Source organism: Chelonoidis abingdonii, chromosome 9, assembly GCF_003597395.2.
Source record: "Chelonoidis abingdonii isolate Lonesome George chromosome 9, CheloAbing_2.0, whole genome shotgun sequence".
Lineage (NCBI taxonomy): Eukaryota > Metazoa > Chordata > Testudines > Testudinidae > Chelonoidis > Chelonoidis abingdonii.
In genome coordinates, this window is record NC_133777.1 from 77,035,251 (window position 1) to 77,062,012 (window position 26,762).

At 41.9% G+C, this 26,762-nt stretch overlaps 2 protein-coding genes across 3 annotated transcripts in view; one reads left to right on the plus strand and one right to left on the minus strand.

Moving 5' to 3' along the window:
* The window catches only part of PGPEP1L (pyroglutamyl-peptidase I like), a 29,325-nt gene extending 28,993 nt beyond the window's left edge, over positions 1-332 (plus strand). Inside the window, exon 5 of the mRNA XM_075069705.1 lies at positions 243-332. Coding sequence (XP_074925806.1) covers positions 243-252 — 10 coding nt within the window. The 3' untranslated portion in view covers positions 253-332. The remainder of the gene's footprint in view (positions 1-242) is intronic.
* A 1,007-nt stretch (positions 333-1,339) lies between these two features.
* Positions 1,340-26,762, minus strand: part of IGF1R (insulin like growth factor 1 receptor) — a 273,472-nt gene continuing 248,049 nt past the window's right edge. For both annotated transcript variants that reach the window (XM_032783031.2, XM_075069704.1), the window contains 7 exons: positions 26,108-26,178; positions 23,996-24,225; positions 23,519-23,629; positions 18,618-18,777; positions 17,567-17,696; positions 11,884-12,018; positions 1,340-3,200 (listed from right to left, as the gene is read on the minus strand). In XM_032783031.2, coding sequence (XP_032638922.1) covers positions 2,834-3,200; positions 11,884-12,018; positions 17,567-17,696; positions 18,618-18,777; positions 23,519-23,629; positions 23,996-24,225; positions 26,108-26,178 — 1,204 coding nt within the window. In that variant the 3' untranslated portion in view covers positions 1,340-2,833. The remainder of the gene's footprint in view (positions 3,201-11,883; positions 12,019-17,566; positions 17,697-18,617; positions 18,778-23,518; positions 23,630-23,995; positions 24,226-26,107; positions 26,179-26,762) is intronic.

Sequence of the window (26,762 nt, forward strand, 5' to 3'; positions counted from 1 at the left end):
TGTTGAGAAATGTGAGATGTATTTTTTTTATATATACACATATAAAAAAATAAGAGTGAGGTAGATAAATGTTTGAAAAAAATCAAAAACTGTCCCCCTGTCATACTTGAAAACCCTTATCTCAGTATTTAAATGTATTATGGGGCATCTCTACAGTGATTTAAACTGATATCACAAAAATAAATAAAAAAAATCCTACATAGAATACCTTTTTAACTTTTTTTTTCATCTTTTCTTTAAAGGGAAAAATAACTATGGGACAGAGGCAAGAGAAGATAGTGGGACCTAGAAACTACACAAGCAAAAAGCACTACAAACATTTTTTTTTTAAATCTCCAGTCACAACGAGCAATCAGTATATTTTAATTCTTTGTTCTTAATCAAAAAAATTGAACATTTCCATCCCAGAACAACCTCTTTACTGCCATCATTTGGTTGGATCAGTGCTAAACAAGGGGTTAGATGCTATAACTAACTTCAGAGGAGCACCGATTATGGCTCCTCTGTTTTAGACTTGCATCATGGGCCCCACAACATCCTCCTTAAACCCTGCCTCCTTGCCCTCCACATTCATAAAGCTTCCCCTGCCGAACAAGCAAGCTACTATTTCGCTTTTGTGCTGAAGTTTGGTCTATGGTCTGAGCAACAAGCTTATATTTGTACAGGTTTCCATAGCTGCTGCATTGAATTGCTTGCTAGCAAATCTGGTGGCCCCGATCCACTTGAGAGCACACTCATCCTCCCTGCCTGATCTCCACAGCATGCTATCATTGAGGCTCCTGGCAAATCGGGGGATCTTGAACAAGGTGCAGCCTCAGCCTAGTAGCTGAGATCTGCTAGATCAGAGCGCTGAATGGCCATCTACATCCAAATGCCTAGCACCGACAGCTCAACCAACGTAGACTAAACGCAGCTGTTGTTCATGGGATGGAAGGGTTGAAATATTCATTTTAAAAAACAGACACAAATGCCTGGTGTCCGCTGTTGTACCCAACAATTAAAAAAATATATATATATGCGTGTGTCACAACCAAAACAAAAGGCTAGGGAAGAAGGGGGGCTGACTCTTGTACAAGGATGAATATGAACACTGAACAAGAATGGACTCAATATGTAACCTTTTTTTTCTGACCTGAGTTTGTATCGTGCCTTGCACTGTAACAGACTCGCATGCTGCATGGGCAGAGGTTAGCGGAGGGAGGGAGGATAGAGTTAAAACCACCACTACCACAGCACCACTGGAGTGCTACTGGCTGTGTACCCCTTCTCCTCCGAGTCCCTTCAAGAGCTCTGTATCCCACACAGCCAAGATGTTGTAAAACAACTAATGGCGGAAAACAAGGAGGAAATGTATTTATAAAAAGGCATTAAACAGTTCATGGCAAATCGTGTTACAGGGATCAGTTACTAGGAAGTAGGAAGTAAAAGTTACACACTATAGTACAAAGCATAAGAAATTTGTTGGAGTAGGGGGAAGGGAAGGAGGGCAGACCTGAAGGTTTTCATAGATTAAATCCACAAAGATAAAGGACAAAAAAAATAGCAGCTTTTTTTCTGTACAGACATATAGATGAGTATTTGAACTGTAAAAAAGTTATAAAAGTGACACAAAAGACAATGTGTATGCAAATGATCCATGGTCTAACATAGAACTGCAAGACCTTTGAGAAGTCTTAATAACAGAGAAAAAAGGTCAACAAAGCGTCATATGCTTGAATCCGTTACTGCTTTTTGTCTTCTCCAATTTTTGTTTCGACATGTGTTTTCCTGCGAGCCTGAGAAGAAGGGCAGGCTGCAACGATGGAGATTCCTTCTGGTTCATTTCAGGCTGGTTTGCTGTTTTTGGCGTGCCGCCGACTTTTTGCACGAAATATATATGAGAGTGACAGAGAGAGAGAGAGAGAGAGAGAGAGAGAATGAATGTGTGTGTGATATTTGGCTCACCACTGCCAGTTTTGTCCAGAATTCTTGGTGGGGAAGGGCGGGTGGAAGGAAGGCAGTTTCTAAACCCCGCTTCCCCTTTCCTCTACATCACGAGAAAACAAATCACGTTTTGTCCAGTTTACAAAAAGATCTAGACAATCTGATTTTTTTAAAATACCAGTGTATGATTGAATGGAGTGTATTGGTCAGTATCTCTTTTAAATGAGCAGTTGATTACTGTGCTCCTTCCAAGCCTACAAAAACAAACAACCTCCCAGCCCACCCCCCATGAAACAAAACCACCACCCCAAAAAAGTTCATTTTTTTTTTTTTTTGGCAAAATTTGGCAAAGCTGAAAATGGTAACAACCTTGGACGAATGATGCCCCTTCTTTAATTCTTTAACGTTCTTAAAAAGGTCAGAGTAACATTAAAAATCCAGTCTTTTTCCGCCCCCCCTTCCAATTCTGGTTTTATAAAGACCTACAGTGTTAAGCAGGTGTTCCAAGGGCTAACGGGGAGCCACCTGGCCTGCAATTTCTTTGATCTGATAAAAGTGCTGTATGGTTGAACTTGCACAGAGATATGTTTCCCATTATGAAGCAGAGAGAGAGAGAGAGAGAGAAAGAAGAGACATCAGATCAAGTTTTCTGTTGCTATTAAGTGTTAACATTAGAGTTTTGAAAGGCTGACTGTGTGCCTCATTGAACAGAGTCCTTTACTGAAATAAACATCTGCTTGCATATTGAACAATGAAAAAACTAATGTGTTTACTGAAAAGAGGATTCTCCCGTGTGCAGCTACGGCAGTTCTGAAGATCCACTGAGGTACAGTAGGCTTTTGAATATATTTTCTTTTCTTTCTTTCTTCCCCCAACATGTGTGTGTTTGTGAGATTCTGGGTTTTAAGGATCAGCAGGCCGAAGACTGGGGCAAAGGTAAGGCCCGTTCGTTCTTGCGCCCTCCGTTCATATGTGCGTACGGCTGTCTCTCCTCAAAGCTGGCCCGCAGCACCACCACGCCTGGGCCGTTCTCAGCTTTGTGTCCTGAGTGCTTGTCAGAGGGTTGGAGGGTGGAGGAGGGATCTAAAGGAATGCTCTCCATGTTTTCAGTCTCCAGATCGAGTTCCTCGGTGTCTGGAGGCTTGTTCTCTTCGCTGTAGAAGAAGGAGACCTCTTTGAATGCTGGATCCAGCTCATCCTTAATGCTACCGATTATTTCCAGGAAGGAGGGCCTCATCTTGGGGTTGTACTGCCAGCACATCCGCATCAACTCAAACCTGGAATGAAAAAAGAACACCCTATAAAACCAAAAAAATTCTGGCAAACTAAATACGCATATGCAATTTGATATATTTACATAAATAAGTTCTTTTTGAACCCTGAAAGACACTCCATTCTGACTTTTCACACGGCAGCCACCAAATGCCTTTACATCCTGCCACTGCAAAGGTCCTGTTGCTTAATTGCATTCAACAAAAGTATTCATAATATGAAATACAAGCCTCCTAAAACCATAAATACCATCAGTGGAATTACAACCTGATCACTCTCCCCTCCCGTTTCAAATTGGCAAATTTGAATATGCTATAGGATACGGGAGAGATTCAGGCAGATCATTTGCACCAAAGTTATGGAGAAGATAGTTTAATAGATTTCAAAGGCCAGAAGGGACCACTGTAATTGTCTAGTCTGGCCTCCTGAACACCACAGGCCATTGACATTCCACCCAGTAATTCCCGCACAGAGCCCAATAAATTATGAATGAATTAGAGCATATATTTTAGAGAAACAATTAATCTTGATTAAAGGAAGAATGAGGAAGAAGTTACCTAAAACGGATAGAGAAGCTAAATAGACTGGCTCTTTACATCTTTCACTGCAGTGTTTTTCCAACCATGCACTCATTTTTGCAGTGCTTATGTGAATCGTCTCCAGTTTTTAAATATTTTTTGTACATTATGGAGACCTGCAGCACTCTCATCTCACTGTATATCACCTCTCTACCTCTACTCAACATTCTCCTGTGTCATTCTGAGACTGTTAGTCCTCTTTGCCACAACATTACACAGAGATCATGTTCAATTAACTACTCCGACTAGTTGGCACTTTTCAGAGTCAACGCTTTCTCAAATATAGTTTCCTGTCTTGTAAGTCTGGCAAGCAAGCAAGAAAGCAAGAAAGAAAAAGAAAAATCATATCATGTCAAACTCCTGGAAAGTAAAAAGGTGATACCCTGTTTTCTCAGAGACACAACAATCACCTTGAATGCCTCGTACATCTGAATGCTGCTGCCCGTTTTTTTTTAAACTCTCGATTTTTATTTTTAGCCGGCGATGCAGTCATATTTTACAGATCACTTGTTTTAATACATCTGTGGTTATATCTGCCAGGACAGCATCCCACACTGGCAAAACAAAACCACAAGATGCGACAGCAACACACGCATAATGAAAATAGTGTTTTTCATGACATTGCAAGACTGGTTATTCCTCTCAGATCAGTCTGCACTTTGAATGCAACACAACCCAGTATTTCACCCTCACAGGGGCAAGGATGTCTCTTGTTCTTATGGTACAAACAGGCTGTGGGCAACACTATGAGAAAAGGAAAATAAATATAAAAACTTCAAGCCACTGCACTTGGCAACACAGGTCAGAAAAAAACATGCAATCTGGTCCAAGCTGTAAGTTTTACTATACTGAAGGAGAGATCGCAAAGTATGAAGCAAATCCAAGCATCCTTCAATCAAGACCAGACAGAGTACAGAACACACACTAGAAAATACATAGTAGAGAACAATCCTAGAGCAGCACCCAGAAGAGTGATCTGGGGACCCATTAAGATTTTTCTCTCTTTCCAAGAGTGGTCTTGTTGTTAAGGCAACTAGATCAGGACCCAGGCACCCTGGGTTCAATTCCGAGCTCTGCTAGACTTGCTGCCAGATCACATAATCTCTGTACCTCAGTTCTGTAAAGCAGGGATAACGTTTCCCTGGCTCACAGAGGTGCAGTCAGAATAAATCCTTGAGTTTGAGGTGCTCAGATACTACAAGGAATTGTCCATAAATTATGTTCCATTTTTGATTATTTTCAAGATCCACCCATCCCCTTGCAACACTCAAACATACACTCACGCAAAATTAAGGTCCACCTGGATGTGTTACATAATTTATGGATAGCTTCCAATGGTTTGGGGGCAACTACTCGTAGTAATAGCAACATGGATTTCAACTATGCTAATTAAACAGCCTAAGCCTTTGAAAACAAGACTATCCTCAGAGATATGACTTACTTATATAAAATTTTAACCTTGCAACATGGATTTCCTAGATCATAGTCAGCATTCCTACTCCCCAAATTATGTCATCTATGGGCTTCGATCGATATATAAAACATCCCAAAGTTAATGAAGGATTAAAGAGAAATAAATCAGATGTCCAAGAAGGCATTTAACCCTCTGCAAGCTTGGTTCATGCCTACTCCTGACACAGACAAGTCAAATCAAATTGAAATGCCTATAAAAGTGTTCCCTGTTATATAGGTTTAATATTAGAGTCATCTGGGCTGAGGAGAATCCACTTTTGAAAATACATTACCAAAGTAACTATTTCAGAGGAAATACATTTTGATTTTTAAAGAGATGAACACTGTCAGGTTAAAAATCTGGGGCAAGAGCCTCACCCCGGCTCCTTCATGCCAGAGCAGTGTAAACAGGCTCTAAACCCCCACATCTGGGCCGAGACTACTACCCAGTATGGACACTAAGGAAGACAGTGAGAAGCTGCCTCCCGAGGACGCCCTCACAGAAACATGCTGGAGGTGGGAGCATATATTGAGATGTGACCACAGATAACAGTACTGTGGAGATTCCAGGCAGTGCTGTGGCCTGTAGGAAAGCCCAGGGAAGCTCCATAATTTAGAAGGGCCCCTAGGTTTGTCAAAATTATGCTAGGATGTCCTCTGGTCTCCAGAGCAGGCCAGGATTGGGACAGTACAAAGGTGACTTAAAGATACTATAATCCTCAATACCCCAGTAACTCAAATTAACCTCAAGTAAAGAATTTTCAACATCCAATTTACTTTTCACCATTTCCTCTGTTTATTTTTTGCAGTATATTCCGCATGCAAGGAAAACAGACTAGCTAGTTTCACTCTTGTTCTCATGCACTCACTCATCTCTTCACCCAGGGTTTTCTGCAATACCACCCTCATAGTCATGGGTACGTACTTCCAAAAAGAAACAAAATCAACACCCAGTAAATCTGCTTCTTGTCAGTAAGGGAGAGAGAGACTTGTGGGAGGCACTGATACTATGGAGAAAAAAATAGATAAGCTAGCTCAGGGTAGGCAAATGTTTTGGCCTGAGGGCCACACTGGGGTTGCAAAACTGTATGGAGGGCCGGGTAGGGAAGCTGTGCCTCCCCAAACAGCTTGGCCCCCGCCCCCATCCGCCCCCTCCCATATCCCACTCCCTGACTGCCTGCCCTCAGAACCCCCAACCCATCCAACCTCCCCACTCCTTGTCCCCTGACCATTCCCTCCTGGGACCCCCCCGCCCCTAACCACCCCCCCAGGGACCCCACTCCCTATCCAACCCCCCGCTACTCCCTGACTGCCCTGACCCCTATCCACACCCCTGTCTCCTGGGACTCCCATGCCTGTCCAACCCCATCCAACTGCCCCGTCCTGTCTGTCCACTGACTGCCCCGAGACTCCCCGCCCCCTTACCATTCCGGAGCCAGCAACAACGCCGCACGGCCAGGCAGAAGCGGCGAGCCAGAGCACTGGCAGCGCGACACACTGAGGCTGTGGGGGGAGGGAGGGGCCAGGAGCTAGCCTCCCCAGCCGGGAGCTCAGGGGCTGAGCAGGACAGTCCCACAGGCCGGATGTGGCCTGTGGACTGTAGTTTGTTCACCTCTGAGCTAGATACTATGCTGCCATGTTTGGGTTGCAAACAGCTTGGGGTAAATGTTTAAATCGAAACAAAAATCATCTTCACTGAAAAGTTTCTTTTAGTTACAAACATATTTCTATTAATACTAGGTTGGGCACAACTTGATATTATCAAGAACAAAAATCAACTACCAGATTATATCCCTTTAATGCAGAGACTAAAAGTAATCTAGCAAAACAATCTGTAGCATGAAAAAAAATCACGTAAACTGCTAGCCGCTGCATCACAACATACATATACAAATATAATTTTTTTAATTTTGAAAACCTTTTTATATTTAGATTGAAGTCAACCTACAAAAATGTGTCTTCCTCTCCCCTACAAAAGAAGAGAAAGTCTGTGACACACACACACACACACAATACACACACAAATATATAAAAACCATTTCTGTTACTTCATTTGCTGTTTACTCTCCAGCTGACTGCCATATCCCTGAATAGAAGCATCAGCTGGGGCCAAGAACACTGGATATTCACTGGCTCAGAGCCCTGCGGCCTGGGGCAATGCTACGGAGATACCACAAGCAGTGAAGTAATGCATGTGACATCAGGACAAACAAGAACATGTGATGTTTCTTTTAAGCCAGTCCAGAATCAAAAACCTTAAGAGTGCTCCCCATAAAAGGAAGTTTTTTTTTCTTCTTGGTTTTTTTACTCTGAGGGATTGGAGGCCTTGTTTACACTATCTCAACAAGATAACTTTCCAGTAGACAATTGGAAGAACTGATAAAACTCTTGTTATTTTAAATACCTATGTTTCTGAGGGATGGCAAGCTGGGCCTGAGAAGTTACAGCAATCACCAAGCAGCAGAATATTAAGTGTCCTTGAAATTAATTTTCCACTTTCTGCTTACACAAAAATGCAGTAAAAGTCATTGTGCTCTCTGCACTGGGGCATTAAATAGATAAATTGCCAGAAAAGCCGTATTCCTTTTTAATATTTTGAGCGACTAACAGAGACCATAATTAACTCAATATATATTTGTAATATGCATCAGAGTTAATGCCTTATGACAGGGTTTGATGACAACTAGGAACTCAGAAGGAAGAGTAAGGGCTGTTACTATCCCACTGCCCACTACCATCGTCTAAAAAGCAGGAATGACCCTCTGTATTTGTCTTAAGTGGCGCAAGCGGTAGATTCTGGCTCTAAAATGAGCCGTAACCACAGAAAGCAAAAATCAGAACAGTTTAAACTGGCTGGTAATCTAAGCTACAGATGAGAGACGCCAGTGTTCAACACAGTCTTACTTCAAACACAGAATTCTCCACCTCAACTAAACTAACTTTTAAAATCCCAGTGGGAACATGCTGTCTATGAGCTTTAACAGTAACAAAACTCCTTGATGTAAAGTCGCAGTGTGACACACAGCATGCTGTTATTACAACTGCAGTATATAAGATGCTACTTAGGTGACAAAAGGAGGAAAAGCAGCAACACATCTCCTAGGTCAGTGTTTCCCAAACTTGGGATGCCACTTGGGAGCAGCGAACCGCAGCCAGTGGGAGCCACGAATGGCCGGACTTGCGGACGCAGCAGGTAAACAAACCGGCCTAGCCCAACAGGGGCTTTCCCTACACAAGCAGCATCCCAAGTTTGGGAAATACTGATCTAGAAGTTAATGTCTCTCTATTGCTAGAGGGCAGCAAAGCATATCAACATACAAGCATAACATCCATCCAAGATGGAACCTCAGAGCTTCTTGGGGTGGGTGGGTGGGTGGGTGTGAATAGCCCTGAGCATTATAGTAACACAACAGTACATGTGAGCAATCTGGATAGTTAATGTTATAGATAATTATTAAGCCAGGTCAAGGTGGGTTTTCCTGTGTAGCATTTTACCCCCCTCCATCCTTTTCAGGGAGCCTTTGTACTACACTGTGCCCAAAGGGTAAACATGTAGGCTGCCTCCTCAGACATCAACCACACACCATTTTATTTTAGCTGCTTTCAAGACATACAGATTTGAAGAAGGAGGCCCCATGGGTACTAAGTTGCATCTTGCGGTACGTTTATAATGCCTGATTCCTAGCTCCTCTTCTGGCCTTGCCATGTACACTATGCTGAGCGCAAGTGTACTGACTTTCCTGCAGCAGACTGACTTAGCTGAATTGAAGATTAAAATATCTTCCATCTACAGGCAGACGAAATTAAGGTTGATGCATCTCTGTGGTGACTGCACTCTACAACAATTCCCAGTGGGGCAGACGTGCCAGGAAACACAATGCTTTGAAAGAAAAACCTTACAGTCTTAAGGGTCAAAACCAGAGAGGAAAAGATCACCACACCTATCCCCCTCCACCTAAAAAGGAACTTCCCGCATTCGATATGGGTCTTCACAGAACGCTTGCCAACAATTGCCTTGCATAAACTGAGGATGTGCAATGAGACTGGTACTGAATCCCAGGGCCATCTGTGCCTCAGTACAATGCACATAAATGTACTTTCCAAGGATTTTCTTTTTCCTGATGTACCCGTTGATGACCAGAAACAGGATATACAGCAGTGGTTCTCAACTGTTTGTATTGGTGACCCTTTCACACAACAAGCTTCTGAGTGCAGCTCTCCTTATAAAGGAAAAACACTTTTTTATATTTAACACTATTATAAATGCTGCAAGCAAAGCAGGGCGTGGGGGTGGACATCTCGCGACTCCCCTCACCTAATAACCTCATGACTCCCAGTTTGAGAACTCCTGATATACAGGGAGGACTAAAGGCAGGGGAAGAGAAATCTCTGCATACTGACCATTCCGCTTTATGTACCCATGGTGATATAGAAAGAAGAGCTCACTAATTGGAGGGGTTGCAACCAGGCTTGTCGAGAGAAATGTGGGGCCCCAGTACATCGTATTCACTTGGATGCCATCCTCTCCCGTTTCACTTTATTTAAACGGATGTTATAGACATTTTGGGAGCCCCTCTGACCTCAGGGCCGATGTACCATTGCCCTCTCCTTCCTCCTCACTCATCAGCCCTGGCTGTGGTCATGGGACATTGTTCGGTAATACTGTTTTATGGTACATCTACATCTCGCGTTGATGGGCTGCAGCGTGGGCAAGGGGGGGACGTGAAGAAACGGCTCAGCAAGGAGTTACCAACTCCAAATACGCTCACTGACAGCCAAGCAAATGTCTGTGTGTGGAGCTGGGTTAGGGCACATTTCTGGTGCTTTCATGAGGATATGACCAGACTGAGGAGTCCGTTGAATGTGAAAACAGGGCAGGCTGCGAGGGAGAGTGGGACAAGTCCCTGAAGTTTCAGAAGTTAAAAGCACTTTTAATTTCCTGCATTTTAGAAGATGCAGAGGCATTTTATGCACAATCCAATCTATGAGGCATCATTTACCTGTCTTTCCCTGCCAGGATAGATTCTACTTTCCTTCTCCTCCCTGGCGGAGAGGGTTGGGGGAGAAAGATTTTCTCATTGTGCAGGGAGATAGAATAGATAACTTCTTATGGTCCCTTCCAGCCCTATGGTTCTATAATTTCTATCCATATGCCAGATTAATGCAGAATTTCTAATGCTAAATCCCTTGCCAAGTTCATTCCCATTGTACAATTTGCTTTCCTACTGCTGCCTGAAACAAGATCACCTTACCTAGGTCTCTCTGCATGCCTAGCCCCTGCTGTATAATTCCCATAATGTCAAGCATAATTTCAAAGCCATCTGACTGCCAGGAATTCTCCACAGAATCATGGAAGGGAAAGAATGTGAGATGGGGGCATGAGATGGCAGTCAGACCTCCTCCTCCCATCGCCCAGGGCCCATCCTCCTCCAACAACAAAACACTGACTGTCATCTGAAACCAAAGCAAGTCCTCCAGCCAGAGGCTCTTTTCCTAAGAATCCCAAGCAGCTGATGCCCGTAAGTGATTGCATCCCTTCTGTAGGCCTCCAACAAATTTCAGTAACTGTAAGACACAGCATTTCCTTCCAGAAAGCTAGTTTGGGAAGCATATCAAAGCAGTAAGAGACTGAACAACTGAAACTACTGTACACAAAACCCAGCAGAAGTATGTTAACAATGTAAAGCAAAAGGCTGAAGCCTGTTATAGCTGTAGAAGCTCTGGTGCAATGAGACTTGATTAAATGCTGATAATAGAACTGGAGAAAGCTATTTGGACATTTCTTTCTCTTTAAGCTTACAGGAAAGGAAATTGTAAAGGGAGGAGAAAATGTTGACTTCAATGCAATGAGTGCTATCAACTGTGGTAATGGGTCCAAGCTGCTCCGGGAAGAAGAATCATTGCATTATTTTATCTGCATGCTTAATTGGAAAGCTTGGATTCCAAAGGGTTAATTCATAAATTAGTTCAACTGTCCCAAACTCTTGCTTTTCTCTTTTGATATCCAACCACATTATTTTAAATCAAACAGAAAGGTTTAAGACAGACTACTCGGATAAACTCCGCAAACAGAAATATTTATTTTACACAATTTATATTTCCTTGGATATAGAAAACAAGAGCTTTAGTTGCTTATTTGAGAACCTAACTGTAGCTAATGTGGGATTCTTGCTACTAGCCAAGTTATTTTAAGACTCATGTTCAGTTTACAGGGACAGTTCAAATAAAAACTAGCACTGCTAGAACAATCCTTCATACTGCCTTTTTAGTTGCTTATTTGGATTTACATGGGAGAAGAGAGAGGAGAGGAGAAGGGAGGTTACATAACCAATGAACAGTAGAGGTCAGAGCGAGGCTGATCCATGAGTAAGATGGAGCCCATTCTTCAAGAGGGACTGTGGAGGCTTCCAGTAGTTATACCACAACATCAGTGAATTAAAAACAATCCCATCAGCTCACAAGAGTATGAACGTGTCTCCCAACTGCCACCAAACTCAAGCCCATAATTTTATTTAACACACTCATTAGAACATTATCTATGTATCAATGTTCCACTACAATGAGAGTTGGCTTTACCTTGGTAACTCAGCATCACAGTTTAAAGAGGACATCAAATCTAGCTCAAAAGTGAAAAATAAAGATGACAGGCGATACTTACAGCATATCAGGACAGTTGTCTGGTTTCTCCAATAAGCCCCCCTCCATCACGAAACGAAGAACTTGCTCATTGGACATGCCTTGGTATGGCTGCTCTGCTAATGTTGCAATTTCCCAAAGGACAACTCCAAAGGACCTGGAAAACAATTACGACTTAAGTGTTACGCAAACAAGCAAGATTTTGGTTTAGAATATGGCGGGGTGTTTTCTTAAAATCCTCCACCAACTTGACTGCTCAAGATACTGATAATATGGTAAGAAAACGTTTGTTTTGCTAAGCCACCATTATAGCTCTAAGTTGGTGGTGACCAAAAGCTGTTGACATCAGATAGCTACTTGGCTGCTCAATGTTAATGAGTTTGGTGGGCTCTGTCTTGGCTCCGCGTCAACAAAAACCATCATTGTTCTTGACTCTAACTAGCAGTCTAGCTACTTTGTCAGCGTAAGTGCCAAGTGGAGAAATGGCAAGGAAAATGGACTCCATTCTCATCTTCACTGGTGCACCTTCCAAGTTCAGATGTGAGGTGCATTTGTGGGAGGGAGTGTAAAGGAGACAGCAGTGAAGAGACTTGTACCGTTGCTGCTCATGTCCCGTTTCTGGTGTGTAGAGGATGTGTGTCTCCACGGCTGTCCAGCAGACAACCCTTCACTAAACTCTTTATAAAAATAACCTTAAAACAGTGTAACTCTTTTAGCATAACAATTACACTTGAATATAAAACTGCTGCGGTGACAGATCAGGCTGAGCCTGAAAGGCCACTGAAATGATGAGTGCAACCCTGACGTGAAAAAAACCAAACCCCCAAAACAAATCAGGACATTTCTTCTCTCTTATATTCAGGTACTTCCGGCAAATGGGGAACGAAAGAGAGCTCAGGAAGACAAGCATGTAGGAGCATAGCCCTCCTCTGAAGGCAGCTGCTTTTTCCCTTTCATTTTGTCTGACATGCTTCAACAACAGAAACACTGAACAGTAAAAAACCCTGAGTTTTTCCCACTTCAGTCATTACATGGCTACCTATTAAAATGTATGCTGCTAAGCCTGCAAATGCCATATGGTTTGTTCTCCATATAAAAACCTGCTTGTGGCACAGGAATACTTTTTGGTTAATACTGGTTTCCCCGTTTGTCACTCTGCTTTAGGCTCTCCCATGTGCCAACTTACAGATGCAATGCAAACATCAAGACATATCTGAGACATGACAGCAACCAATGTAACTCGCTTGCTTTAGAGTAGATGTGGGGAAGATGCCTGGGTCTGTTTAATCATATAGGATGCAAATATACATCTTTCCAGGCCTCTTGCACCAAGAGCCAACGCTGCACTACGAAGATCGATTTACAACATTTAAACCATCTTGGGAAGCTCAACTGTCATTTTGCAAGATACAGGGAACCTATCTACAGATCTGCAAAAGGATAGTAGGAGAAAGGTGTTGATCTAGTAGTGTGAGCTGTTCATTAGGTAATAGAGACAAGTATAGTTATTATTTAGAAGCACTTGTGAAAAATGTTACGTTTCTTTTCCGTAACAATCTTACACAGAACTAAGCAGTTCCTTCATGTAATTAAAGATAAAATTTAACATTTTTATTGCCCTGATATGCCTTCAGAAATTCTTAAAATGTCAGTTTAGTAAGCTAACATGAGATCAAGATGGACAGTAGTATCAACAATCTCTACAGGACAGAAGCATCATCACATTTACACACTGTTGAGCAGCAAAGAACAATTCTATGCTTTCAAAATCAGATCCTTGTTTTCACCACTACTGCACCCAGCCCAACTTGCTATAGGGAAGCAAGGATGCGTGGGCTAGTAGTAAGGTTTGTGTTGTGAAAACAGGAGTTCAATATTATTAGGTGGTTATGGTAGAGTGGTTTTACATCTCAGGTTATCCACTGTATCTAAAATGGGTTCTTGTTTAAACCAGAAATGACTAAAGGGTTTTGCAACTATGCAGTTACACTTGGAACAAAGCAAAGCAAAAAAATCTCTGCTCCACTTCTTGGTGCCTTACTGCTATTCCGATAGCCACAGGAAAGAGGCTACTAAGTTTATTTCCTGAGTGCTACTACAGCACTAGCGATTACATTGCAAGGAACAAACCTGCATTGCTCCTTTAAAACAGTTTAGCAGATCTAACAGAAATTGTACATGGAAAAGATCTATCATACAGAAAGACACCTTGTGGCTCTGGATCCCAAAAGGTCCTGCATTAATTTTAAGATCTTGGCCCTCTTCTTGCAGTCCAACAAAAAGTCTTCCCTAGTTACCTCATTCCTCAGTCTTTAAGAACAACAACAAAGTGAATTACCAAACTAAACCCTCGCCCTTCAAACCCTCCAGACACTTTTACAGTTTGCCATTCCACCTGACAGCTTATAAATCCTGACGTCTGGCCATTTGCAGTTTTCTCATTTTGACATTTGGCTTCTAACAATGGCATTTAAGAATGTGGAACCTGATGTCACAATATACTACCAGAAAGGCAGAAATATAGTCTCAGTATTTTCATTTTTTTGGAAGCAAGAAAAATACCCACAAAAAAATAGCCAAACAATATTGTTTTTATGAAGCAACTTCAAAGCCTGAACACTGAAAAGGAGAGGTCTTTAATGGGTAGCATCTGGTCTGCTCTCTATGTTATTTAAAACAGACTGGAATGGCTGTTTTACTCACAAGCAGATCAAATAACAAGACACTGAGTATTTCATGACAGTGATAAGTTGGGCTTCAATGCTTTTGAGATGTTCAAATCTGCTGAATTTAATTATTTTGGATATGTGTGATTGAATGTGCGGGTATGAAATATACTCAGCCTATGGATACACATTGTGTATACAGACACACACCACTATATTCCCCATATTTAACCATTTCTTCATACCTTGACTATTATACCTGCAAAGGAGGATTTAGAAAATCATTTATGTTGTTTCTAGCATTAGACATTAAATAATCCCAAAGGAAATATTTTAGAAGTTTTAGTTTTTCCTAACGTCCTACCTAAACCGCCCATTGCTTCTTGTTCTCTCCTCAAAGGTTAAGGAGAATAATTTGTCTCTTTGTAACAACTTTTTATATACTTGAAAACTGTTATCTCCCCAATCAGTCCTCTCTTCTCCAGACTAAACAAACCCATTTTTTTCAGCTTGCCCTCATAGATCATGTTTTCTAGACCTTTAATCATTTTTGTTGCTCTTCTCTGGACTTTCTCCAGTTCGTCCAGATCCCTCTTGAAATGTGGTGCCCAACGGTGACAAACTATTCCCCAAAGGTCATTTCTTTCTCTGGGTGAGTGTTATAATTTTTAACACTGAATAGGGAGTTACAGAAAAGTATATGTAATCAGCTCCCAAAAATTCTTTCCAAGGAAGCAAAGATCTATTTCTCAATGCTTCTGGAATTGGAAGCTATGCACTCTGAAATATGCTCATTCACATAAACACCACGCCTGAATATTTCTAAGCTCTAAAGTTCCTCTTGTAAGAGCCGTAGTATGGTACCACAGAAATGACAATTTCTATTTTTACAAGCAGAAGTCTGTTATGCCAAAGAAATAATCTTTTTTAAGGTTGGTCTTTTCCAGCCTCGTCTTTGGTGATTTGCTTTCCCCCTCCACCCCTTCTTTTGCAGCTGCTGCTAAGATACCTATGTTTTGGGATTACATGGTTGTGCCACTGTTGAAGTGAAGTAGTGTTTGTTTAACTTTGCTTTGCATTGAGTAATGGATTATATAGCTCTACAGTGATGCCTATTCTCCCTCTGCTCCTCACAACACTGCTGTGGTAAAAAAACACACACTTGTTTTGTGCCACTGATATTTAAATGGCAGAAGTGGCTGCATTTTAAGCACTCATAAAACTTTCTGAAGTGGTATTTCTAAGGACACCGATATGTGGCAGTTAGATAACACATGAGCGCACACCTCGCCAGTTTGCATGTATTGGAGCACTAATTTACTTCCGATGATTAAATTCATGCCCTGTCTAGAATTTTTGTCTGTCCATTTGGGTTTTGTTCAAGCAATATGCAGTTTAAGTGGTAGTTTTAAAGAGAAAAGCTAAGCAAGTGGAATGACCTGGATCATTTATCTACCAAGGTGTAAGAACTGATGAACTATAGTCAGTCCTTGACGTAAGTGACAGCTGAGAACCACTGGTGGATTTAGAAATTATTGATCGGCAATAAGAATGGGTCAAAATCGTGTTGTTCTGCTCTTCAATCTATACCAGCTCAATTCCAGATGGTTCAGTGTGTTTAGATTTTATGGATAATATATTAAACTGAAGTTCTGTCTACCCTGTGAGGCCTTCACTGGTCCCAAAATACCTTTTTTGTGTGTAATAAGAGTAAGCTAGCAATCCACTCCTTTGTCATGTTAGCTGGTTGTCACCCTCTACCCAGAGGAGGCTGTTTTCAGTGGTGCTATTTATGTACCTAAGTTGTAATAAAAGGTGTATAGGAATGCAACCATTACTGCATGTACAACAGCACGCGGCTAAAATGGCAAATTTAACTTCTACAGTGATTGCTTTTCCCTACAGTAGTTAGAGGATTTGGCTGGAATCAGTCTGTGTCATTTCTAAGCAACACACATTTTCATAGGTTGAAGGGTTAGTAGCTTTATAAAGAAGTAATGAATTATGCCAAAAAAATAAACCTCTTGCTTTCCTTTGTCATAACTTCAGTGATAAAACTTTCACTCAAAGCTGATGCTGTGTAGAACTGCAATCCACTGACTGCAAAACATCCAAGCTGTTTAAAAACCATATAGTTTACTACTTAAATAATTTTTCTACCAACTTCCAGACATTTGGAGGCAATCAACTGCCAATTCTGTAACACACCAGCTGTAAAACCTCTTGCTAGGAAGGCAGAGAAAACAAGAAAGACTTAGAAATGTAGGTTTGCCAGTATACATTAAGCTCTTGCCAAGCCCTCCATTTACTTTCAGAAGCTGGGCACCTATCCTCAAACCTTTGAGCGGAAAAAAAAAAAAGTTATTCCCAAAGTATTTTTTTTCTAAAAGGCATATTTTGATTTCCCCTGTACAGCTCTATTATTAACTCTATTATGCAATTTTTTTTCTTTAAAGGATCTTGTAGTATTGAAGTGAAACAGTATGTAAAAACTAAAGGGGAAAATACATAATGGATGATTCCAAAGAATAGGTCAGTGCATTCTAGCTTCTGTACTTCCTATGTAAGAAAACAGTTATGTACACAGAAGAATTTGATAAGAATCAGGTCAAAGAATCAGAGTGTATATTTGACACCTTTCAATGCTTTTCTCAGACGAGGAGGACTGGAAATGACCATGTTTCTTTTCTGGGTAAGTATAGTCAATAGGCCACAGATTTTTGATGTGAGTGGTTCATTCCCTATCCCTGAAGGAAGCACATATCCTCTCCAATCTCTGATTATACCTTCAGTCTCAGGCAGACACCTTTTAATGGGAACATGCATCTGAGAACAGAATATGGGATAAAGGGTTTCGGATGGACAATTTGCAATGGGGACAGCATAAACCAAGTGACTCGTGGTCAGTAAAATAGGCGGGGGAAAAGCAGAGCCTTTGAAGACTTAGTAGACCTTAGGTGTTTGTTTTTATCCATAAAAATCTGATGGAGGCTAGAAGAAGAGTATCTAAACTGTTTTTAAAAGCCCCTGTTTTGTTACCAGACGTCTGAATGTGTTGTGAAGACTCCATCCTTCAGTGACTCTGGGGACATCCAGCGCACAGGAAGCAAACCTTTCCCTCCTTTCCGATAGTAATCTGTCTCGTAGATATCTCTGGTCATGCCAAAATCTGGAAGGTAAGGGAATAAAACGTCTCTCTCTACAGGCCAGGATTATTAACATGTCCCAAAGAACCTGCCCAACCAAGAATCACTGCTTCAACACAAAATATTTGTGATTTGTGAGCATAATGGTTTACTTCATCAGAGATATACTGCACACACACACACACACACACACACACACACACACACACGGTCCCCCAGGGTTTGGTCTCACTCTCACTGAAACCAACAGGAATCTTCCCATTGATTTCTCTGGGAACAGAACTGGGTCATGAGTACGTTTGAGTGGTTGCGTTTATAGGAGTTCTTGGAATACTGTAGGGTCAGGGCTAGCATTGCACAGCTCAATAGAAGAGCAAGAACAGTTCCTGCCTACTCTAGGGACAGCTCTGGCCAACGCCTTCAGTTTATCACGTTCACACAAATTCACACTCAGGACAAAATAAGCAAAAATTTTTTTCAATATATCTACATGATGACAAGCTGGGTTCTTTGTATGCTGAATTCTGATTCTTTTCCCCCTAAAAATCCAAGAAGAAACTTGCACTTTTTATCAAACCACTTTTATCTCATGACTTCAACTGGATTTTATTTTTTGGAAATAAACCCCTTCTTCCCCCAAAAGCTAATTCAATTTCCTTTCATATCTTCTAGTTCAGAGCTCATGAAAGACTATGCTGTTCCTTCCCAGAAAGCTCAAGTAGGTAGGTGTTGAACTTGGACCAAATCCCTGATAGTGAAAACTCAGATGGACTTAACTATAAGCACATTTAAGTGAGTCCTCAGGTGGAACACATTCATCCCCCAGAATCAAATACTCGGCTTAGTAACAATTTAAGGAAATTAAGGTGCCTTTTTCAATGCTAACCATAGGATTATACTGCCATTTCATCTGACTTTAAGGGGGAGAAAAAAAGAAAAAGCACCTCCAATTTTTACAGTGAAGTCTTCAGCCACCATGCAATTCCTTGCAGCGAGATCCCTGTGCACAAATTTGTTGGCGTTGAGGTATGCCATGCCGTCAGCAATCTCTCCTGCCATCTGAATCATCTTCTTCAGAGTTGGAGGAGACTGGCCTGGCTTATTCTGAGCAAGAATAAGTAGGTAGAAGTGTGAGGCGGAGGGAAGAAATTGTTTCCACTTCATAAACTGCACCCACATAAAGCTTGGTTACAATTAGCTCCTGTATAGCAGCACATTCTATTTTGGGGAATAGAAACAAGTTTTGCTTTAAACGGGTCATTTTTTGCTATTCAAGTTCTCCTAAAAGTTTTAAGAAATAACCTTCTTGCATTACTTCAGAATTCTATACTGGAGTGCACTACTATCAGCATAAACAAAACAGAAAATGTTACAAGATACTGTTAATTATTTCTCCTGACGTGACGCCTCTTGAATTACTTACATATTCCTGCAAAAGGGGGGGAAAAAGCCGTTCAGATAATTTTTGTAAAATAGATTTGCTCATGATCATCAACAAAAGGTATATGCAGCTTTTACTACCATAGCTATTAGCTGTACTATGCTGGAGGGCAACATTTGAGATGGTTGCATATACCTCAGCACATCACACTATGGTTTAACATCTGCCAGTGCAAATTTGACTAAGACTTATACCTCCAGCTACAAGATAAGCAGTGTTGGATAGTGGGTTGAGCAGGAAAGTAGAAGGCAGGACTCCTGAGCAGATCAAATCACTAAAGTTTCACTGTGTGTGTGGGTGGGGTGGGTGTGTTAATGATACTTATCTATAGTTGATGGTGTTTGGGTTTATTATGATTGTTCAGCACTTTAAAATGTGTGTCACATGTTTATTATTATAAGTCTCTCCACTCCTTCTCTGGGAACCCTTCCAAATTCCCCAATTCCTAAATGGAATGGATCTCACAGCAAAAGACCTATAGGGATGGATCTAAGGAAACCTGGAAAAATTAATCCACCTGAAGGCATGCAATTATTATACCTTACTGACAGCAAGGGCCAATGTAAGCTGGAACTTTTGTGGAAGGGCCATGACTGTGTGGTGAAATCAGTGGCTCAAGAACTTGTGGCAGTAAGTCAGGAAGGAGTCAATCCACTGCATCTCTCCAGAACAATTAGTTAAATATGAGAAGCACTGTAAGATACAGTAACTCCTCACTTAACGTCATCCTGGTTAACGTTGTTCAATTGCTGATCTATTAGAGAAACATACTAATTTAAAGTTGATTACAGTGTTGTTTGGCTGTGGGGGCTTGGAACGAGGGTGGGCCGTATTCCCCCCCATGAGCTCCCTTCCACCCCCACACTAGTGCTTCCCACCTGCCAGCAGCCCTGTGGATCAGCAACTTCCCCTCTCTGTCTCAGCACCTCCTGCTCACAGCAATCATTTTTCAAGGTTGAGGGAAACCATAAAGCAGCATGCAGAAGAGAAAAACAGACTAGGCAATACTCCTTTTTGGTCATTCTCTTGTTTATATCATCACTGCTCCCTGTCTCCAAAGTCTACTGAATTTCGTTACTTTTGCTCTTGATAAGCTCTTCAATATGACCCAGGACCTGTACCTTGATAAAAAAGCCTTGGTCTCAGTGCTCAGAAGCTAGCCCAATCCTCATGTAATCCCGGACAATCTCCATCCAAGGATATTAAAGGAACTGGTGCATGAAATTGCGAGCCTGTTAGCGAGAATTTTTAATCAATCGGTAAACTCGGGGGTTGTACCGTACGACTGGAGAATTGCTAACGTAGTCTCTCTTCAGAAAGGGAAAAAAAGTGATCCGGTAACTATAGGCCTGTTAGCTTGACGTCTGTAGTATGTAAGGTCTTGGAAAAATTTAAAGGAGAAAGTAGTTAAGGACATTGAGGTCAATGATAATTGGACGAATTGCACACGGATTTACTAAAGGTAGATCGTGCCAAACCAACCTGATCTCCTTCTTTGAGAAGGTGACAGATTAACTTAGACAAAAGAAATGCGGTAGATCTAAATTTACCTCGATTTCAGTAAGGCGTTTGACACGGTTCCACATGGGGAACTGTTAGTTAAATTGAAAGATGGGGATGAATATGAAAGTTGTAAGGTGGATAAGGAACTGTTAAAGGGGAGCTCCCGCGGGTCGTACTGAAGGATGAACTCTCAGGCTGGAAGGAGGTTACTAGTGGAGTCCCTCAAGGATCGGTTTTGGGACAATCTTATTTAACCTTTTTTTACTGACCTTGGCACAAAGAGCGGACTTGTGCTAATAAAGTTTGCGGATGACACAAAGCTGGGGGTTATTGCTAACACGGAGAAGGACCGGGATACTATAACAGGAAGATCTGGACCACCTTGTAAACTGGAGTAATAGTAATAGGATGAAATATAATAGTGAAAAGTGCAAGGTCATGCACTTAGGGATTAATAATAAGAATTTAGATATACGTTGGGACGCATCGTTGGAAGCAACAGAGGAGGAGAAGGACCTTGGGTATTGGTTGATAGCAGAATGTCTATGAGCCGCCAATGCGATATGGCCGTTAAAAAAGCAAACGCGGTTTTGGTGAATCAGGCGAGGTATTTCCAGCAAGGATAAGGAGGTGTTAGTACCGTTTATAAGGCGCTGGTGAGACCCCACCTGGAATGTTGTGTGCAGTTCTGGTGTCCATGTTTAAGAAGGATGATTCAAACTGGAACAGGTTCAGAGACGGGCTACTAGGATGATCATCATAAGGCATAAGTCTGCCTTATGAAAGGAGACTCAAAGAGCTTGGCTTGTTTAGCCTGGCCAAAAGAGGCTGCGGGGGGATATGCTTGCTCTATATAAATATATCAGGGGGGATTAACGTTAGGAGGGAGAGAATATTTAAGCTTAGTACTAATTAGGCACAAGGACAATGGGTACAACTGGATATTAGGAAGTTTAGACTTAAATTAGACGAAGGTTTTCAACCATTTAGGGGAGTGAAGTTCTGGAACAGCCTTCCGAGGGAGAGTATGGGGGCAAAAGACTTATCTGGCTTTAAGACCTAAAGCTTGATAAGTATATGGAGGGGATGATATGATGGGATAGTTTAATTTGGGCAATTGATCTTGGATTATCAGCAATAAGTCTGCTCAGTGGTCTGTGTGGGATGTTTGGATGGGAGGGGATGGGATCTGAGTTACTGCAGAGAATTCTTTCCGGGGTCTGGCTGGTGAGTCTTGCCAATGCTCAGGGTTTAGCTGATCGCCAATATTGGGGTTGGGAAGGAATTTTCCTCCAGGGCGGATTGGCAGGGGCCCTGGAGGTTTTTCGCCTTCCTCTGCAGCGTGGGGCATGGGTCACTTGCTGGTGGATTCTCTGCAGCTTGAGGTCTTCAAACCACAATTTTGAGGACTTCAATAACTCAGTCATGTGTTAGGGGTTGTTATAAAAGTGGATGGGTAGGGTTCTCTGGCCTGCTTTGTGTAGGAGGTCAGACTAGATGATCATATTGGTCCCTTCTGACCTACGAGTCTATGAGTCTATATTCCCATTGAATGATGGGGTACAGAACAGTGTTTTTAAAGAACCCGCCTTTTGTTTCATAAAATGCCCTTCATTTTACACCTAAGTTTCGTTGACACAAACCAGGTGTTTGCTCTCTGTTGCTGTAAATTATTTACATCACAAATGCTGCATTGTGAAATTGAGGCGAGCACATTTTATACATGGCCAACCTTAATTTGAGCAGGAAGTGACCTCTAACATTCTTTCCTAGCCTTTCGGACCCTGTAATGTAGGTGAGTGATTTTACCTATTAGACTGACAGGGGTGAATATTAAACATGAGCATGACTAAATATTAGTGTTTATTGCAAAGTGCTCATTCATAATTTATGTCAAAAACAAAGGGGCAGCATGTAGGGTTTCATCCAAGAGCAATTACCCTGCTCGTGCATTTTTTAAATGATTGTACTGTTTTGCAGCTTTATCAAGAGTCAGATTAGGCAAGAAAACTTAATTCAAACCTGAAAAACAGGCACTTAGTGACACAGAGGTGGGACATAAGTGTGCTATTGTACACATTCTACTATCCCTGTGAAAAAAGCTCTTTCGGCATAAGGAGCAGCAGATCACAGAACAGCTGGAGTTTCATTAACAGAGCTCAAAGAGAAAAAAAGATAATTGTGAGAAAGAAGATAAATTTCATTCTATATAAGTATTTAACTCCTTAGATGCATGGGTCGGACACAGAGGAGTGAGCAAAGAGTAGCAGGAACTCAGAGAAGGTTCTGAAGAGCCCTGGGCATGAACACCCCAGAAAAGACAGCAATGAAGTGATGAAGCTGATTGCTCAGTTACTGGGCTCCTATTATAGCTAGTAATGAAGGTTAGCTGCTAGCAGGGCAAGTAAATTATGCACCACACTTAGTTCACAGATTAAAAAGAAAAAAGAATGAGGGAAATATAGGACACAATGAAGATATCAGTTGGCTTTAACACGAGGAGTGAACTGGAGCTAGTCCTGGATTTCGGCAATGGTATCTTTTTAAATAATGTGTAATTTAACAAAGACAGGCCCACAACCTATAAAATAAATGGGGTGGAGGAAAGAAGATACGATAAATATGAGATATACAAAAAGGTCTGCAGAAACCTGCTAACCTACGCATGAGAAAGCCAGGGGTATTGCATATGAAAGCACAGACCACTGAGGCTTAGCAGCTGTGCCAAGCCAGTACAAGTAACTGGGCCAATGTTCGTGAGGAAGGTTTACATCAGATACCACTAACAAGGACAGCTGCTCCCAACAAGGCAGGAGACTGACAGCATGGGCAAGTTTGGTGTGTTGAACTCATTGCCTTTTCTTGCAAGTGGAGGGAAAAAAATCCAACCCACACCCTTACCTCTGTGTCCGGCCGCAGAGATCTCAGATAACTCTTGAGATCCCCACGTGTCATGAGCTCCATGATAACCAGTGTTGGTTGGCCTTGAGAGACGACTCCAAGCAGCCGCACCTGAAAGGGAAAAGTTAGGATTACCCACCAGATATGCTAATTATTACTGGGGAAATTATTAACCAATTAAAAGCCCGGTTATTAACCAGGAGTGGCCCCAGTCTGGAACCAACATCCACAAATCTTGGGAAGAGTTTCGAAAAGATTTCGACCCCAACTCTGTGGCAGCGGCCATCCCTATTAACGCATTATCATGACGCACACTGTGAGAGCCGTGTGATGAGGAAGCACTTTCCTTTAGCATGCTGCCTTAAGGAGATCTTGACTCTTAGTATCATGGAGTCAATCAAGCCTGGCACCTGAAACCATCATGCCAGTAACTATAGTTACGTTAAGGGAAGCTATGCTCAATTTCAAGCAACTTACCACATGATGACAATTGAACTCCTTCATGACTGAGGCTTCGTTTAAGAACTCTATCCGTTCACGCATGCTTGCAGACTCATTGACAGTTTTGATGGCCACTCTAGTTTCTGGTTCATCCTTCACCACTCCCTTAGCTATTCCCTCGTAAACCATTCCAAAGGAGCCCTGCCCTAGCTCCCGGCACATGGTGATCTTCTCACGGGGCACTTCCCACTCATCCGGAACATACACTAGAGTGAGAGAGAACAGCCAATGACATTCCGCACATAGTTGTGGAAATGGGGAGAAGACTTGTGGCTTCAAGATAAAAAACCTCAACCATGAATGATGAGTAGCAAAATGCACATAGCATGAGAACATATGTATCTAGCTACATATGCAATTGTTTCCATGGTCTTTCCCAGACACTTTACCTACCTTAGGTTTTTATATAGCACCTAAAGACTCAAGATTTATTCTTCCCTCTCTGCAGAAACCCCAGCATTAGCAGTCAAAGGAACAAGCTACAATCCCAAATAATGTCAGTGCTTTGTGTTGCCATCATGACTATTAAGCTAGCGTACTTGAGATGACCTTTAGCAGAGGTTGTCAACTTCATGGCCAGTTTCAGTTCTGTCTAGGATTGTGATTACTTGATTGTTACCAGTCTAAAGCATACACAAATCTTAAAAGGATGGCGACTATGGTGGAGAAAAGGAAGCATCACTATGGTGCTTGCATAATGGAAAATGACTAGGGAACAACTATGTGCAAATTCAGTATACAAAACATGAGTTGTAAAGCACATCCCTCAGCTTGCGCCGCTTCCCGCAGCCCCCATTGGCCTGAAACGGCGGACCACGGCCAGTGGGAGCCACGATCGGCCGAACCTGCGGACATGGCAGGTAAACAAACTGGCCCGACCCACCAGGGGGCTGACCCTGGCAGGCCACATTCCAAAGGTTGCCAACTCCTGGCCTAGAGCTACAGAAATCTTTTTTTTTTTTTTTTTTAATTGGCTCCCTCAAGTTGTATGAAAATCTTGGTGGGGTTTCTTACGAGGGGGTTGGAGGCAGGAGGGGTTGCGCTACTTAACAGCTGCAAATATTTCACTTGAAGCAAATGGAACTTAAATCTGAAGCAGGACTTCTCAATTTATTTATTTATTTTAAAGTCAGGTCAGGCAGTCACTGTGATGCCCCTTCTAACCTCTCCCTATATTTAAAAGATGAGGTCCTCAGCCCCCTAACTGCAGGCCATGTACGCGACAAAAGGGACAGAGGGGGTCTTAAAAGCCCAATACAGTATCTGACTTTGGGGCAAGGGCTATATCTCACTGTCTGATGGCACAGGGCTTAGCACAATGGGGTCCTCATCACAGCTGGGGTTTTTAAGTGCTACCAGAATACAAATCTCTTGCTGTATTTTGAGATGAGAATTTAAGAACAGTTACAACTATATAAAATCAAGTTGAAACTAGCACTAAAGAATTGTTTCATCAGCTAGACAACAACCCTCCTTCTTTATATTACAGGGTATGAACACAAAGGGATTTAGATTATGTTAAACATATGGACTTGTTTCCACATACAATTTCCACCCGTGAAGTGTCTGATGGCTCACAGAAGTGCGTGGATGCATCTTCAAATGTGAAACATCTTTTGACTGTCTTATTGTTCTACAAATTAGAAGGGCCCGCAATTTAATAAAGGAGTAATAACAACTAGTTTTAGTATTTAGGTTTGTTTTAAAACATCGGAGGCTTATACAGGCCGCTATCAAAGAGAGTTTTCATGCATTATTTTTCATTTCAATTAAAACAACCTAACAGTAACACTAGACGAGCGGATAAGAATCCAAAAGTGAAACTGCTTTGTCTAGTTTGACTGACTGAACAAATTGAAAGAAGACATAAAACTTTTTAAAAATATTGTTTCAGTTTATTAACCGTGGTGGCATTATACATTTCCACTGACAGACTATCGATATGTGAGTAATATAGGTAAAGCAAGCTGAGATTTAGGTTGACTGTGTGCTATTATATCTCTGCATCTTTCAAAATGGGGCTTGACCTGACCTCACACAACAGAATATATTAAAATAAAAGCATCAGAAGCTCAAGGCCACACTTACCATCAGAAGCACTGAAGTACTCAGGATTCACAGAAGCATAAAGCACTCCATTGCCTAGTCGGTCAATGTTACTGTTAAAACATCAGATGTATTTTTTTTCATCCTTGAAAACACAACTAACTTTTCCAATCCTCCTCTTCCTTGGCTTTTCCACTATCTGCTCCACCACCTGTCCTGTTGCTTCTTACATGTGGCGGGATTTTCGGACAAGATGAGAGAGGAACTGACTTTGTTAATCTAACAGAATTCTTGTTCTACCTGCATATGCCAACACGGGCCAAACCAACTTAGAAAATGGCCTGAACAGTCTTCATGGGAGACCCGACCCCTCCCCTCCCCAGCCCCCTTCCCCAGTTCCGTTCCAGTCCTCTTTAAACCATATCTGCACCAGAGAAGAATGAATACGAAAGGCTGTAATGCGCTAGGTTCTCATGTTTCTTTTTACGGGTGAATGTAAACCCAAATTCCAAGGTCAGAAGGAACCACTGTGATCCAGTCTGACCCTCCCCTATATAATACAGGCCATGCAACTTCCCCAAAGTGATTCCTAGAGCACATCATTTAGAAAAGTATCCAAAAGCTCTTCCCCCAGGACTGATTATATGATGATGTGCCATGCAGGAGATTTGTGCTCAGGATCAGTCTTGGGACTCTA